The sequence below is a fragment of the Gymnogyps californianus genome, chromosome 5 (assembly GCF_018139145.2).
Source record: "Gymnogyps californianus isolate 813 chromosome 5, ASM1813914v2, whole genome shotgun sequence".
NCBI classification, from domain to species: Eukaryota; Metazoa; Chordata; class Aves; order Accipitriformes; family Cathartidae; genus Gymnogyps; species Gymnogyps californianus.
The window spans coordinates 62,100,036-62,114,367 of record NC_059475.1 but is presented as its reverse complement, the minus strand read 5'-3'; the positions used below and the strand labels follow the sequence as shown (position 1 = coordinate 62,114,367).

General features: G+C 39.7%; 1 protein-coding gene across 3 annotated transcripts; it reads left to right on the top strand.

The window, feature by feature from the left end:
- The first annotated feature begins 221 nt into the window (after window positions 1-221).
- On the top strand, window positions 222-13,765 carry LOC127016785 (SERTA domain-containing protein 2-like). Of its 3 annotated transcripts, none has more exons than XM_050897506.1 (3): window positions 222-285; window positions 3,348-3,466; window positions 11,536-13,765. In XM_050897506.1, exon 3 carries the CDS (start codon window positions 11,540-11,542, stop codon window positions 12,389-12,391), a length of 852 nt encoding a protein of 283 aa, XP_050753463.1. In that variant the 5' UTR covers window positions 222-285; window positions 3,348-3,466; window positions 11,536-11,539; the 3' UTR covers window positions 12,392-13,765. The 3 variants fall into 3 exon arrangements, with proteins under 3 accessions (XP_050753463.1, XP_050753465.1, XP_050753464.1); XM_050897508.1 differs by lacking the exon at window positions 222-285 and adding an exon at window positions 1,704-1,768; XM_050897507.1 differs by lacking the exon at window positions 222-285 and adding an exon at window positions 2,268-2,297.
- Window positions 13,766-14,332: the final 567 nt, after the last annotated feature.

Here is a 14,332-nt window from a genome sequence, read left to right as displayed (position 1 = left end):
GCCAGTGAGAAAATGGTTGCTGGGCAGGTTGAAAGGGCCGCTGGCCAATGGGAAGGCGGCCAGCTGGCGGGCGCGGTGCACGCAGCGCCCCCCTCCCCCCGCCGCCGCTGTGGGTGCCGCGGGCGGAGGGAAGGGCGGAGCGGAGGCTGCCGGGGCCCGGCGGGGGTGGCGCTCGCCTCCGCCTCCTCCCGGTCGGAGTCCCAGCCCCGGCGAAGGGAGCCTGGCCGGCTGGCTAGGGAGGGCACGGCAGGCTGCGAAAGAACGGAGGGGTTCCTCCGCTCCCAGGTGGGGCGCCGGGCAGGGCAGGGTCGGGTCCGGGCCGGGCGGCGGCTCTGAGGGAGGCGCCGTGAGGGGGTAGGGGGCGGGAGGGCAGCCCCCACCCTCCGCGGGCGCGGGGCTGGCGAGCCTGGGGGCAGGGAGGCGGCACGGCGCAGGGGGAGGGCAGTAACGGCCGCGGAGGGACGGTTGGGCACGGCGGCCGGCCGAGGCGGGGGCAGTCGGAAGCCCCCCCGAGGGGCAGGGGCCCTGCCGGGGGGGTGGGGGCAGGGCACGGAGGCCGGGCGAGGGGAGGGCGGGTGCCCGGCGGAGCGCGGGGACGGGGTGGTGGAGGCAGGTGCGGGGGGGATGGCGGGAGGGGGAGTGTGGGCACGGCGAGCACTGAGGAGTTACGGCTGGGTCCGGTGGTGCGGGGGGGGGGGCGGGGAGCGCGGCCGGGGCTGGGGAGGCCGGCGACCAGGGCGTCAGGAGCGGGGACTGCGGTGGAAGTTGTTAGCGCAGTTATAATTAGCTTGGCCGGGGTCTCTGGTAAGCTGGGGAGGAGGAAGGGGGAGGAGTGTAACTTTTCGCAGCTCGGGAAGCCCAAGGTTGTCTCTGGTTACTGCTGCCCGCTGCTGCGGGGGGAGGCGCGGGCGGCCGCCTGCAGGAAGTACCAACTAGTCTCCTTCCACAAAGGCCAAATGGTGGCAGGCTCCCGTGGGTTTTATTAGTACTTGTGCACTCGCAGGAGTGGCTGCAGGGAGGGTGGCAGGAAAGAGGATTTCCCTGAATCGCAGCTTTTTAATTCTGGCACTCGTGATCGCTGCCTCTTGAGAGTTACAGCTTGTGTATTTGCTGCAGTCACATTTTTAGTAGCAGGTTTTGTTTGTCTCAATAAACGTGTATGTTAGTCTGAACTACAAGTAGGTGGATAAGACTGGAGGAGCATAAGCTTGGTCTCTTTTACATATATCGTAAATTCATCTCACTAATAGATGCAGTTAATAATTTCTGCCCTAGACAGGCCTGGAATTTTTCAAAATATGTTGGAACAGTTCATTTCCAAAAACATAGGTGGGAGCCCTGTGCAGTAGTTTTCTGCTTTGTTTTTCATTGCGCTAAGATTCTTTCGTTCAGGCAGTTAACTGCAATGTGGAAAATAGCATTAACATTGAAATGAGTGCTATAATCTCACATTTCTAAAGTGACCTGTAAACAGGTACTAGGAAACTGCGAGGAAAGACAGTGAAAGAAAATGAAAGAAAAAAAAATCTACTGGACATGTAATTCATAGTGATTTACAGTTACTATGTGTCTTCTGTAGGTTCTTTTTAACAGAATGTAAAAACTAAAACTAGTAACCTTAGCTCTGTACTTCTTCCTGACACTTGTGTGAAATTATATAGGGGAAAAATCATAACCTCAGCAGTTAATTTTGCAGGTGTCCTTTAAAGTCTATAATAAAGGAATTAAATTTGATAACTTCTTGGACTTCAGCTCCTTCTAGCAAAAGGTTGGACTTTCTAAAATACAATCAACAGTATTAATTTTTTATCAAATGCTTTTAGCTTTTTTTAACTAAGGTGCTGAAGTCTAAAACTTTTCAACATTTTAGTACACTTGTTATCTTTTTTAGGATTCTTTAATGCTAAAAAGACTTCACATTCTAAAACTTTTGTTCTTTTATATTCATTGTATAGAAAATGCAATGCATGTACACCTCCCCCGTGATGTAACAAGTACACTTTAACAAACCTCAGTAGTGACCTTCTGAAGTCCTGCTGTTTCAAAGCAATTAGGTTATGAATCTTCACTTGTCTACTTGTTTTTATTTTTTTATTTGCAAATAGCATGGATCCCCTTATGATGGGCAAGAATTCAGTTCTAGAAGGAGGAGGGAGATATTAATGTGTTTATTGCAGCGGTTTAGATTTGGCATTCTTAGGTCATGGGCATTTTACTGCTGTTTTACTGCATCTTTACAGTTCCGAGATTCTGTAAATGGAGGAGTCCTTTGCTAGCATCAGGCTATGAGTTGCTATGTAAGATGAACTGTATTTGTTTACTTGTCCGTCTGTCTAAATGTAAGACTGCTTTTCACTATGTATTATTTTAAGATTTGTAAAATAACATATAAACTCTTGATCCTTGATCATGAAGGACTGTATTTATCTGGATAAGTACTGATCCTTGCTCTTGTGGTAAATTTGTGAAGCAATTGGTTTGCTGTAGTTGGGGGGCAGGAGTCTGTGTGTGTGTATATGTGTATATTGTACGCACGCAAACGTGTTAAATACAATCCAGACGGTAGGCTGTTAGCCTGTATAAGGGCTTTAATTCTTTGATTCTCCAGGCGGAGAGACCTTGAGACCTCAAGAGCATGGATCATGCAATTCCCTCCACATCTCCTAGCCTAGTCCATAGTTTGCTGTCACTTCAGCCTTTTCACATTTCCCAGAGTTTCCAGTGCCTTGATCTAATCCATGATTTAATCCATGTGGTCTCTTGCCAAAGTGCAGATGTTGCTTTATCAAGGTTGTGATGAAAATGATGCCACGCTGAACATTATATGTAATCATAGGACATCCTGACAGCTATTTTCTCATATTGGTTTTGTCTGTGCTGAAAATGAGGAAAGTTAGGGAATTTAATAGAAATCTAACTCCTTTTGCAGCCTGTAAATGTTAGGGGATAATTCCGAAATGTACTACTTTACAGTTCATGGTATTGTCTCTCCTGATGCGTGATTTCTGAGATGATTACAACTGTAAATCGGTGTTCAGTAACCTGAAGAAGTATCAAAGTTCTTATCGTAAAGCCTACCACTTAGAGGACTGGCGTTCTATTCTGTAGTATTAATTTACGAAAGATAATTACCACGTTTTCTGTGTTCATAGGTGAAACTATTACGTCCTCTTATTTCAGTGTATTCATGAACTTCAGTTTTTTGTATTCAGTTTAACTGTTTTAATAGGATTTAGCACAAATTGTTTAAAAAGTTGTATTGAATTGTGTGCTTAATACTTTTGGTTTAAAAAAAAAAATCACATAGTAATGAAATACTCTGGTTTTGTTTTGTTTTCCCCCTTAAGTCACATCATCCTACCTCGGTGGATGGCTTGGCCTCTTGAATAGTTCAGGACTCTTGGATGACCACACTTTATGCAAAATCTGGAATCTTCCTGCCTGGACTCCTTTCTGTTTTCTAAGGGTAACTACTTGTATGTTTTTATGAAATCATATCATATGTGCATAGCGCATGTTTGATAATTAGCTGTAGATGTTATTTTTGTGGGTTAGAATGGTAAACTGAAAAATAATTTTTTAAAATGGGTTATATAATATAAAGTGAAGTGCTTTAGGCTTACTCAATAGTATAAGCTCTTTGGTTTGAATATTCTGAATTTGCACTACTTTTTTTTTCCTTTGTAACAAGGAAGTATTATAATGTAACAAAGAACTTAATATTGCCATAAGATCACATTTCTTGGAAATTTGTTAACTAAGGCATCAATCTTACAGTGAGGTCCACTGTTCAGCTGCTGAAATTGAGTGTTACAGTCTTGTCTTGTGAGGAGAAGGCACTTTGGATACTGAAGAAAAGTTGTGTGCTACTCTGTTAGAGAAAACTTAGTGATTTCTGATTTGGTTATTGGAAATTATTTACCTAAATATCCCATACAGAGAGCTAGAGTAAATGCATGGTCCTCTATTGGGAAAATAGAGCTTTTTTTTTTCTTGGTTTTTACTGTTAATGGTCTGATTTTTCTGTTTAAGTATGGGCATGCTGATTTGATATAGTTAATAAGCTGTAACTTTCGTTATTAATGGATCTTTACTTAGATCACTGTAACCCTAAAATACATGTTAGTGTTATATAGGTGAATACATCCAGTATCTGTGTATTTGAAGTAAATAGATACTGTAAAGAAAACGGATTGAGAACTGTTCAGTTGATTAGAACAAGCTGTGAAGAGGTATGTCATCACATTTGCAGTTCCAATGATCGTTTATCTCTCCAGTGAGATACTTTGGTGGAACCATGGTGGTTTGGTTCTTGTTTGGATTCCCTTTATGTTCTCATTTAATTACAGTTTAGTTTTACTATGGGAGTTTCTAGATTTAGTAACTCTTGATCATGTGCTAGCTTTTGCTAACTATTGATCCTTAGTTTAAATGATTCTGGGCCCTTCTTCTGCTAAAAAAAAATCCACCCAAAATTCCTGAAAAAAACCCTGCTAAACACTCTCATTAAAAATTATACACCTCTGAGCTTTATTTGTAAACGTGGAATTAAATACGCAAGTGTAGAGGGGGAGAGGAAGGAGAAGAGTGACAGTGGTTTTAGTTGGGTTTTTTTTAAGGATGGAAGTCTTTCTCTACCTAATACTGGTACTGCCTCAGCAGCTTTCTATATTAGCCTCTAGTGATAGATAACAGCTGCTGAGAATACAGTTCATTTATTGTTGTAAACAGCCCCGATCCACTTGTTTTAGCTTGTGGAAGGTACACATCCTAACAGAGGAGTTTCTTCTCCAGAGTGGAATGTTGTGCTGTGAAACTTATTTACGGTAGTTTGTAAAGCAAAGCTCTTACCAGTGCTTTATGAAATACAATGGGAGTAAGGAACTTAGGAAGATGTCCTTTAAGTGCAGGAATTTTCCAGATCCCATTAGACATAACATAAACAGGTTGTGTGGCGGGGGTTCAAACTAACTTCTAAATCAAGGTAAAACTTACTCCCAAGTGCTTTGTAAACATAATTTTAGCTCCTAAAATACCGGTGTGTGATACATATTTATTCTCTACTTCCAGAAATAGTGAAGTGACAGTGGGAAGGTTATGAATTCCAGGCTAATTCTGTGCTAGACTCAGTCTTCCTCTCATCCCTTTCATCTAATTAATGAATACTATTCAGCCTATTCTTATTTTGAAAATGCAGGAAAGCACATCCATAGGTGTGGGCTTTTTTCTGTGTGGTTTTGGGGTTTGGTTTTTGGGGGTAGGCGTTGTTTGGTTGAGTTTTTTTTAAGTCTGAACAGTAGCATATCTTGGTTCTGTGTTCCAGTTGCTTTAGTAGTAACAGACTTAGATGTATTATAGGTCAGGATTTGGTGACCAAAACGTTGACATTAATTCTCCCTTCTTTGAGCAGCTATTTTCCGGTCATTTCTAACTCCTGTAAAGAAGTTGTTACATAGGAGTTTAGGTATGGGAGTAAGCTGGTAGGACTGCACTCCTCCCTGTATGCACCCTTTCAGCCACTTGTGCCTTCTCCAACAGTTGCTCATCTTGGCTAAACTGGGGCAGGGCTGGGGGTGGTGGGGAGGCAATGGACTTAAATACATTTTTGTTTATTTTAAAGTGTCTTCAGGTCCAAATTACTTTTTTCTTTGGTGTTTTCTAAGGTGTTTAATCCTCCTTCCCTCACTTAATTTTTGCTAACGGCCAAGATGTGATGTTATGGGGATCTCCAACACTTGCTGAAGACACCAGATCAGATACACTGTTCTGTGTAGTCTGACAGCTTACTGTGTTACCTAAGTCATGTTTAAGTGATCAGTGTTAAGTGTGGATGGGGGAAAGGATTTACACTGTTAACTGTACCTTCAGCCTTACCTTTTTCTTTTGCAGCTTCTTATACATGGAATACTAGTAAAGAGCCAGTCCACCACTTAATTAAAACTATTAATGAAGTTGTGTTGCCTAAGCTAAAATATACGTCGGGTAGGGGAAGGATTATAATTAAAAATAGTATGCAGCATACATCAGATAATTCTGGGAAATAACCGTAACTGTAGGGATGTTTGTCTTCCTTTGCACTTCCTGCAGATAGACGAGTGCTTGTGAAATGTGTGTCCATGGAAGAGAGGGGAGAGCAGGAAATCAGGTTATCAATCAGCTTCGGTCCGTCACTAATACAGGTTTACAGACCAAAGAGACTTCTGTCTGTTTTTACTGTTACATGCTTTCTACAGTTATGAGCCAAAGGAGACTTTGAAAGGGAATTACCCAAATTACAGTAGCAAGGAGTCTCTAATTTTGATTTTAATACTTAAGTTGCATTACTGAAAATGAGACAGGCAGCTTTCACTCATGAGGTGCTTACACCTATTCAAATCTGGTATTTCTGTCCTACAAGAAAAAGTATTTTTTCTCTTTGGGACAGTCTTAGGCTGAAAAATGCAACACTGTGGCTGTATGAAAAGGATGAAGCAAGTCTGCATTTAATAATATCCTAAAAAGAAAAGCCAGAAGGGACCACTATCAATGAAATTATTTTGACCTGCATAGTGCAGGCCAAGTACTTTATCGATGGTCTTGTGATTTAAATGTATTCTTTAATGATAAATGAATAACTCTTGTGTAGTTGACTGTAGTGCTTGTTTTGTGCATGAAAAGTTCGTGTTCAGACAATAACAACTGTGGCAGTCATGTTTTATATACTCATGTTTTTTGAAGGTTTTCTCTACTGAAAATTAAAGCTCTGTGCAGTTGTGAGTTCTAAACATTGTTTAACTTGCTCTTAAAACCTTTTTTGGAAGGTGAGGAAGAGGAAATTAAGAAGTAGTTTGCCCAGATAGAAGTAATTGCGGGTTTTCACATGTTGCATTCTTCTTTGTGACTCTTTCCAGCTGTACTTCCTAACCATGTGTCAGTGGCAGCTGCACTGCACTATCAGACCCTGTGACAGATGGAGCTGTGTTTTTCCTCTGAAATGGTGGCACGAGTCCTGTATTGTCCGCAATGCATCGCAATGTGAATTTTTCTTGGTAGCCTGGAATGTTTCTTCTGAGTAGCTGCACGCTCTGACCAGGCCTGTTTGTCTGGTATTCTGTGTGGATTTGCCAACCAGGGATGTGCCTCTTCCCTCCAAGTTTTTTCAAACCCTGGTACGGTGTAGGATTACAGTGCATGGATGCTTCTTCCCATCTTAGCAGGGAGGAGTTTCTATGAAATGTCCTCCATGGAACTGGAAGGAACTGAGGAACATCCTGTCAGGGGCAGAATTTCTACATACAGACTCCTTTGTAGTTCAGTGACATGGGTGGAGAGTTTGGCACTCCTAAACATTGAGTTCACTTTGCTTCCTTTTCTCTGTATCTGCAAAATAATTTTAATTTAAAAAGCATTCTGCCATAAATGGCCTGTGGCTCAATTTGCATTACTATAATGAGAGAAGATGAGAAAATGCCAGAAAAAAATTATTGAGATGTGGTGTTCCTCATTGTTCTTGTTTTTTTCATGACAAAACATTCTAAAATAGAGCATCTGAACTCAAAAAAATTTGGTTGTTGAACTTTTTCTTAAAGTTCAAGAGAAAGGGGACTTACAGCTTGCTTCTTTTATTATTGAACAGCTATGTATAAACTTCACATTAGAAGTTGGCATAAACTTTAATTTTTGTTCAGTTTATTTACTTACAAATTACAGAGTTATCAGATTGGCATGTTCCAAAATCCTGTTACTTGATCCAGTTTTTTGAGATCTGAGTAGGTTCCTGGAATTAGGCTGGAGTAAGGAGAGTGCAGTTTCTAGATACACTTTGTGTTTCAGTATGCCCAACTTTCGCTTCTTTGAACTGGCGGTGCTGTTCTGTCAGCTGATTGAAAGGACTGACAACTGTGCAGCAGTCACTCAGTAATACAGGATTGTCTGGGCATGGTAGCATGGATTTTTGTGTGGACTTCTGTTTGTTTTCCTTAGTACCAAAAATTGAAGTGGGGGGAGCACTGCATGATTAAATAATGTGATCAACATCTTACATTGCAAAGTAGTGATATCAAAAGAGAGCATTTGACTGGTGTGAGAATTTTGGATTTGGGATGTGTGTGTTAATACGCAGTGCTACAAGAGGACAAGTTACTTAGAAAATATGGAGTAGTTTGTTAAGGATATGACCCTGTCAGAAATTCTTGTGCTAGAAAGTAAAGCAAAAGGCTTGATAAAATGTAGATTAGCTGGTAACAAAGGGGCTTTGTATCTTTTGTAGGTCAGCAGCTGAGTGTGTTTGACAAGAACTGAAATTTAATGTCTCCTGTAGCAACCATGACACTAGTCATTTTTAAATCCAATGTACCACTGGTACTCTGATTTCCATTAGCCTTTTCCAAATTTTTATGTAACCTCTGAAGTATTGTAGCTCCTGGAGGGAGACTTAGGGATCCTTGCAATTAGGCAAAAATCATACTAAACAGGCAGAATTTCTAAAATATAAGATAGGACTATGTTTGTGTATTTAAAAAAAAAAAAGAAAAAAACCTTTGACATCTAGAGAGTGGGGAGTCTGTTAAGTAGAAACATTTGAAGTTGGAGGAAATGTTTCTTGCACTTCATTTTTATAGTTCAGAGTGCTGTCATGCTCAAGCTTTGCTACATATTTCTAGAATGCTCTGGGACAAATTTTATGAAGGAAATTTGAAGAATGAAAAGTAGGGTGTGTATATGAGCATGAAATATTTAGTCTAATTAGACTACTGTATGAATTTAAAAGTTAAACGTCTCATTTTAAGTTGTTTTTGTGAAATTATATATCCTCACATGATAGTTTGATTGCTCTTTAAGCTTGCGTACAGAATTAAAATACTAGCACATTTTTGAAATGTTGGAAATTAACATTATTTATCTAATTCAAATAGATAAGTCTAGTATTTCCTGTGTGTCTAACAAAGTGTAAATATATATTTTAAAATACATTAAAAGCAGTAAATTGTCAAAACCAGGCATTCTGAATGTATAAAATGTCAGAATTGCTGTTACCTGTATGGTCTTAATTTCGTTCCCGTGTGAGTGTGGATTTTGGTCTGCTTTAATTAGTTAGTGGAGAGAAAAAAAGAAAAACAAACTAGTGTGCAGTGTACAGGAAGGATGCTGCTTAGTGAACAAATAGCCATTTTGATGTATATTTTTATTCTTTATAGTAATGGAATGGGGTAGTGCCTTAGGTAGTACACAACATTTAAATGCTACTTAAAATGGAGAGTTAATAGTTTTATTGTGAGTTTTCTATGATTTGCAGACACTAATTATCTTCATGATATGTTATGAGTTGGAATATTTAGCAAGTTTTACTGTAAAGTCCTGCATAACTGTGATTTTTCCATAGATTGTGTCTAAAATTATCAGTTGCTGACAGTGTTGTTGATAGTTTGACTGAGGATGCCTGACACACACACTGCCCCCCAAAATACTTTATATTATTATATTTGATGCCTGAACTTTGTATCCAGATTTCTTCTGATTTTGTTTGTAATTGAGTGCTCAGTACTATCTGGTTCTGTTTGCTCTAAATGGAGTGCTGGAATGGGGGAGCGATATGTGATAAGTGTGGGAAGATCACCTAGGTGAATAGGCACACCACATCCAGACACCCAATGTTTTTTAAAGAGATTCAGCTGGTGCTGTGACAGTTTAGCAGCAAACTTTGGAGTAAAACAGACTTCCAAAGTTAAAAAAATTGCAGCACTGGTAAAATTACAAGTAATTAAAGTTTGTTGTTGTTCTATTAGTGAACGTGTTAGTAAACTGAACTATAGGCCAAACTACTACCTGTTACGTAAAAATGCATTCTTATGACAAATCTAATTTCATTCAGATATGTCCCTAAAAAAAAAAAAAGTGGGTATGATCGAGAAGCCTTAAACCTAAACTCCTCTAGCAACTGTCTGTTTTTTCTTGTGTGTCTTACCGAGAAGTATGCACCACTTGCTTAATTTCTGTTTCTCCAGAGGAGCTGAGTTCTCCCACAGTCTTGTCTAGGGAGATGGATGTAGCCATGGAGCCCTGCAGTGCTTCCTGCAAATCTGGAGAAATCCCAAAAGTAGAAGAGGCTTTATCCTGCTGCCTTCTCCTTGTCCCCAAAAGTCTAGCAACAGGCTAGCAGCTGGCAGCTGCGACAATCAGCTGAGCTGTTGCTGGCAGTATCCAGTGCTCACATGAAAAGGAAGTTGGGAGGCCCTCTGCGGCACCAGGGTCTGGATCGTTGTGTATGAAGGATCTGCCCTTAATCTACCACTGCGTGTCTAGTTTATGATTGCTTAATTTTTTTGGAGGATTTGATTTTTGGGAGTGAGGTGTCTTTATTCCATGGACACATCAAGACGTGTGTAATCAAGACTTTACCAGTGTTTCCTGTGCATGGTATACTCCTTTTCTGTGTTTATACAAGTGATTGCATAGTGCTTGTTGTCCCTAGTAAAACACTTTATATTTTGAATGGTAATTGCAAAGTATCCAAGCATGTATTTGTTTGGATCACGTGTATTTTAGGTGTGCCTGCATACAGTTTTTTGTACCACAGTGTTCTAGACCTACTATATTTCAATGCAAAAGCACACAAAGCAGACTGAAAGCAACTAAATTCTATTTCTTTTCTTTTAGCTTTTTACCAAAATTGGTCACTTTTAAAATGCCATTTGATGGCCTCTTGCTGGATGCCCTTAGTGTTAAGTCAGTAGCAGGTTGTGAACCAGCAGCCACGAGCACTGATCATCATTCTGTGAGCTCTGTGGCCTGGCCAAATCTCCTCCCACCGTTTAGCTACACTACTAAGCTATGGAATGGATGTAAGGATCCCATGGGAGGCCCTGTTGTTGGTCTTGCTGGGTGGTTCAACTGTAGTAAAACAACTTTAAGTCACCAAAGAAGAGGGAGAGAAATGAGTTCTATAGAGAGTTCTCAGAGACACTGAGCAAGACATTAAGAATACCTTAATGAGATAAAAATGGGTGTTGAAACTAGCTTTAAAAATCTTAAGTACTGTACTAGGATCGAATGTTAAAATGAAAATGTTGAAATATTCTGTATAGTTACTATAATCCTTAGTATAAGTATCTGTTTTATTTCATGTGGACATTGAGATATTTCTCATTAATGAATTTTTGTATGCTATGTAATTTAAATGGATAAGAGGCTAAAAAGCTCATCTATTAAAGATTTTAAGTAAATTCATATTCTCATAGTAGAGTTAAAAGTAAACCTTAAAACCAAAACTTAGAAGTATATAGCTTTTTTTAAAAAAGTTACTGGGTTGTTTTTTTTTTTCATGTTTTCTGTTTAAAAAAAAAAAGTTGTTGTGAAACAATAGAGCTGGAAAGTGCATCTTCTCAGTGAAAGTAGTATCTTGTGTAGGATTTTATTCTGTCTTGCAATGTTCTATGGCATGAGAGTCTAAGTTAACCAGTACATTGTATGCTACAGACTTTTCAAAAGTGTCTGTTGAGATCTTGCAGAAGAAGTGATAGTCTTGCCCAAGGTTAATTCATAATTTCTCTCTTTCAGGTTCATGTTGGGGAGAGGTCTAAAACGCAAGCTGAGTGACTATGAGGAGAACATGGCTGGTCTCTCGAGTGCCTTTGATTCCAGTCGAAATCTGCCATATCCGCTTAAGAGGCAGTTGGTGCTTAATATGTGCCTCACCAAGTTACAGACATACAAAATGCTGGTGGAACCGAACTTGCACCGTTCTGTCCTCATAGCCAACACAGTACGGCAAATTCAAGAGGAAATGAGACAAGAGAGTAATCAGCAGCCAATTAATGTCTGCCCTGGCATTACTCCTGGTTCTCACAGCTACACAGGGATGGAATCATCTGGGATTTCTCTTCAGTTGCCTTCAGGTATTAGTCAGCAAGAGTCTAACTGTTGCGACTTGCGGTCTGTAGAAGACCCAATTGAAAATAGCCTGCTGATAGTTTCAGATGATGATATGTCATCTGCTATTTCATCTATTCTGAAGGATTTAGACTTTGTAGAAGATATAAGCCCGCCTACTTGTCTGGTTCCTACTGGAGATGACCAGCCAAAGTTTCCAGAAAATACTGGTCTAAAACTAGAAGATGATAGACAGGATTTGAAGGGAGCTGAATGTGTGTTTGGTTCCTTTGAGATTTCAAATTCAACTAGTTACTTGAAGGATTTGGCAATAGATGACATTTTTGAAGATATTGACACTTCAATGTATGATTCAGACTTTTGTTGCCCTCCACTAATGCCGCCCAGACCACCATCTCTTGCTACAGAAGAACCATTGAAGACCTTTCCATCTTGTAATTCTTCTTCAGCAAGCAACATTCAGATATGTAGAACAGATCTGAGTGAGTTGGACCACATCATGGAAATTCTCGTTGGATCCTGATACTTGTTTTACCCAAAGATACTTTTTAACTGCCACTTTTATTTGGTTTCAGGATAAAAGCCACTGGAAAAGTTGTAAAGAATTCTTTAAAACACAAACTAAAAATAATTTGTCTGTAGTGGGATTTTCTAAATAATTCCAAAACTCACAAACCAAAAAAGTGGCAGATTTTTTTTAAAAAAAGAAATATTTATTTATCAGAACTGTGCAATCATCTTTTTCCTTCCAGGGTGTATGTGGAACAATAGGCACATACCCTTATCACCCCTCATGCCTCTTTCAATAAACTTTTTTATGTGCAATTTTTAATTTGTCAGAAGAATTTACATGCAAAACAAATTTCATATGAGGTGATCTTTTACAAAGCCTCCACTTTATTTTTAATATCAGAGTCTATGCCAAGTTGGCATATGTCAAGTTGCGTAGTTGGATTGCGTGGATTGCAGATGCATTACTAGAGATGGGTATATTTTAAAAATGAGACACATTTTGCTTTCTTTTGGTCAGAAAAGCAGATCAAGACAGTTATCAACAAAGTCTCTTGCATTTTCTAAAGCATTCAGAACTATTTATTTTTGTAAATTTTATAGTCTTTCTACATTTTACTACGTTATTTCATCATAGTTCAAATATAATGGACTTCTAGTTGGATGTGTTTAGCACTACCTCTGAGCTGAAATGCTTTAACGCTTTCCAGTGCTTCGTCTAAGACTGCAGATCTTTTTGTTCCTATTTTTTTCTGGGGGAAAGTACTTCTAACTCATTAAGCTGATCCTTTGACAGTGACCTAGCTGATTTGTGAAATCAAGGGTATTCAATGTTTAAAAACTTTTAAGTATTTACAAATGTAATTTATATGTAGATTGTGCAATTTAACATTTTTCTGTCAGTATTACGTGCTTAGATTTTGAATAATCTTGGCGTTCTTTAAATTAAAACTTACTATGTACAGGTAGCTTTTTAATCTGTTTTGGAAACACTGTCCTTCAACCCTGCTTTCACTACAAAGTTTTAAGATGATTTTTATGTGCAATATTATTTAAAAAGATACACATTTGTATACCTGGCATTGTGGAAAGAAACGCTTCAACCTTAAAACTTCTAGCACCTTTGGAGGATACTCAAGAGTGTCAACATTTCTGTATCCTTTAAGAAACAAAGTTGAGAACACTTCTTACTACACCAGTGCTTACTGCTTTGAATACTCCTGAAATACTCATTGATATGTGGTGAGTCAGTGCTGATGACCAAGTACCATCGTGCAGCTCTGAGAGAGCTCAGGGGTCTGACCGCTCGGATGCAGCGCCAGGGCTGGGGCCTGCGTGGGCTTTGGAAGCATCGTGGTGGTTGCTGCTGCTGATCCTGCAGATTGTACTGGGGAAGGAGGGGGGGGTGTGTATGGCAGGTGTGTATATAAGTATAGATAAGCGCACTCATTAACTGAAGATGAGGTTTGCAGTGAGAACTAATTTTCTGTAAGACAGTTGGGATACTGTGTTTCAGCTTGAACTGAGGTCTGTATTGATCCTTGCTATCGTCTTCTGAACTACACACTTGCACATTAGTTTTTGGTTTGTGGGTTTTTTATTTTTTAATTATAAAACTTTTACTTTGTTCTTGAAAGCTGCAGCACCTGTCTTGTAAGAAAATTTGCAGTTGTAAAAGCTTTGCTTTGGTTTGTTGTTTTTTGGGTTTTTTTTTTTGTTGTTCTGCTGAGACTTTTCATGAATGGGGCATCGGCAGAGGGAAAAAATGTTGCCTGTGTGTTGCATCTCACAGAAGTTGAAATCCTGGCCCTATTGAAGGGGCCAGGGTGTCACCTAGTATTTCTAGTCTTAACTGATGCTGTGGCACACCTACCTTGTGCAAAGATCTCCATTTTTTACTGTGACTTTTTTGGTTAACAGTTAGCTGCCGATACAATTTGGTATCCCAAACCAA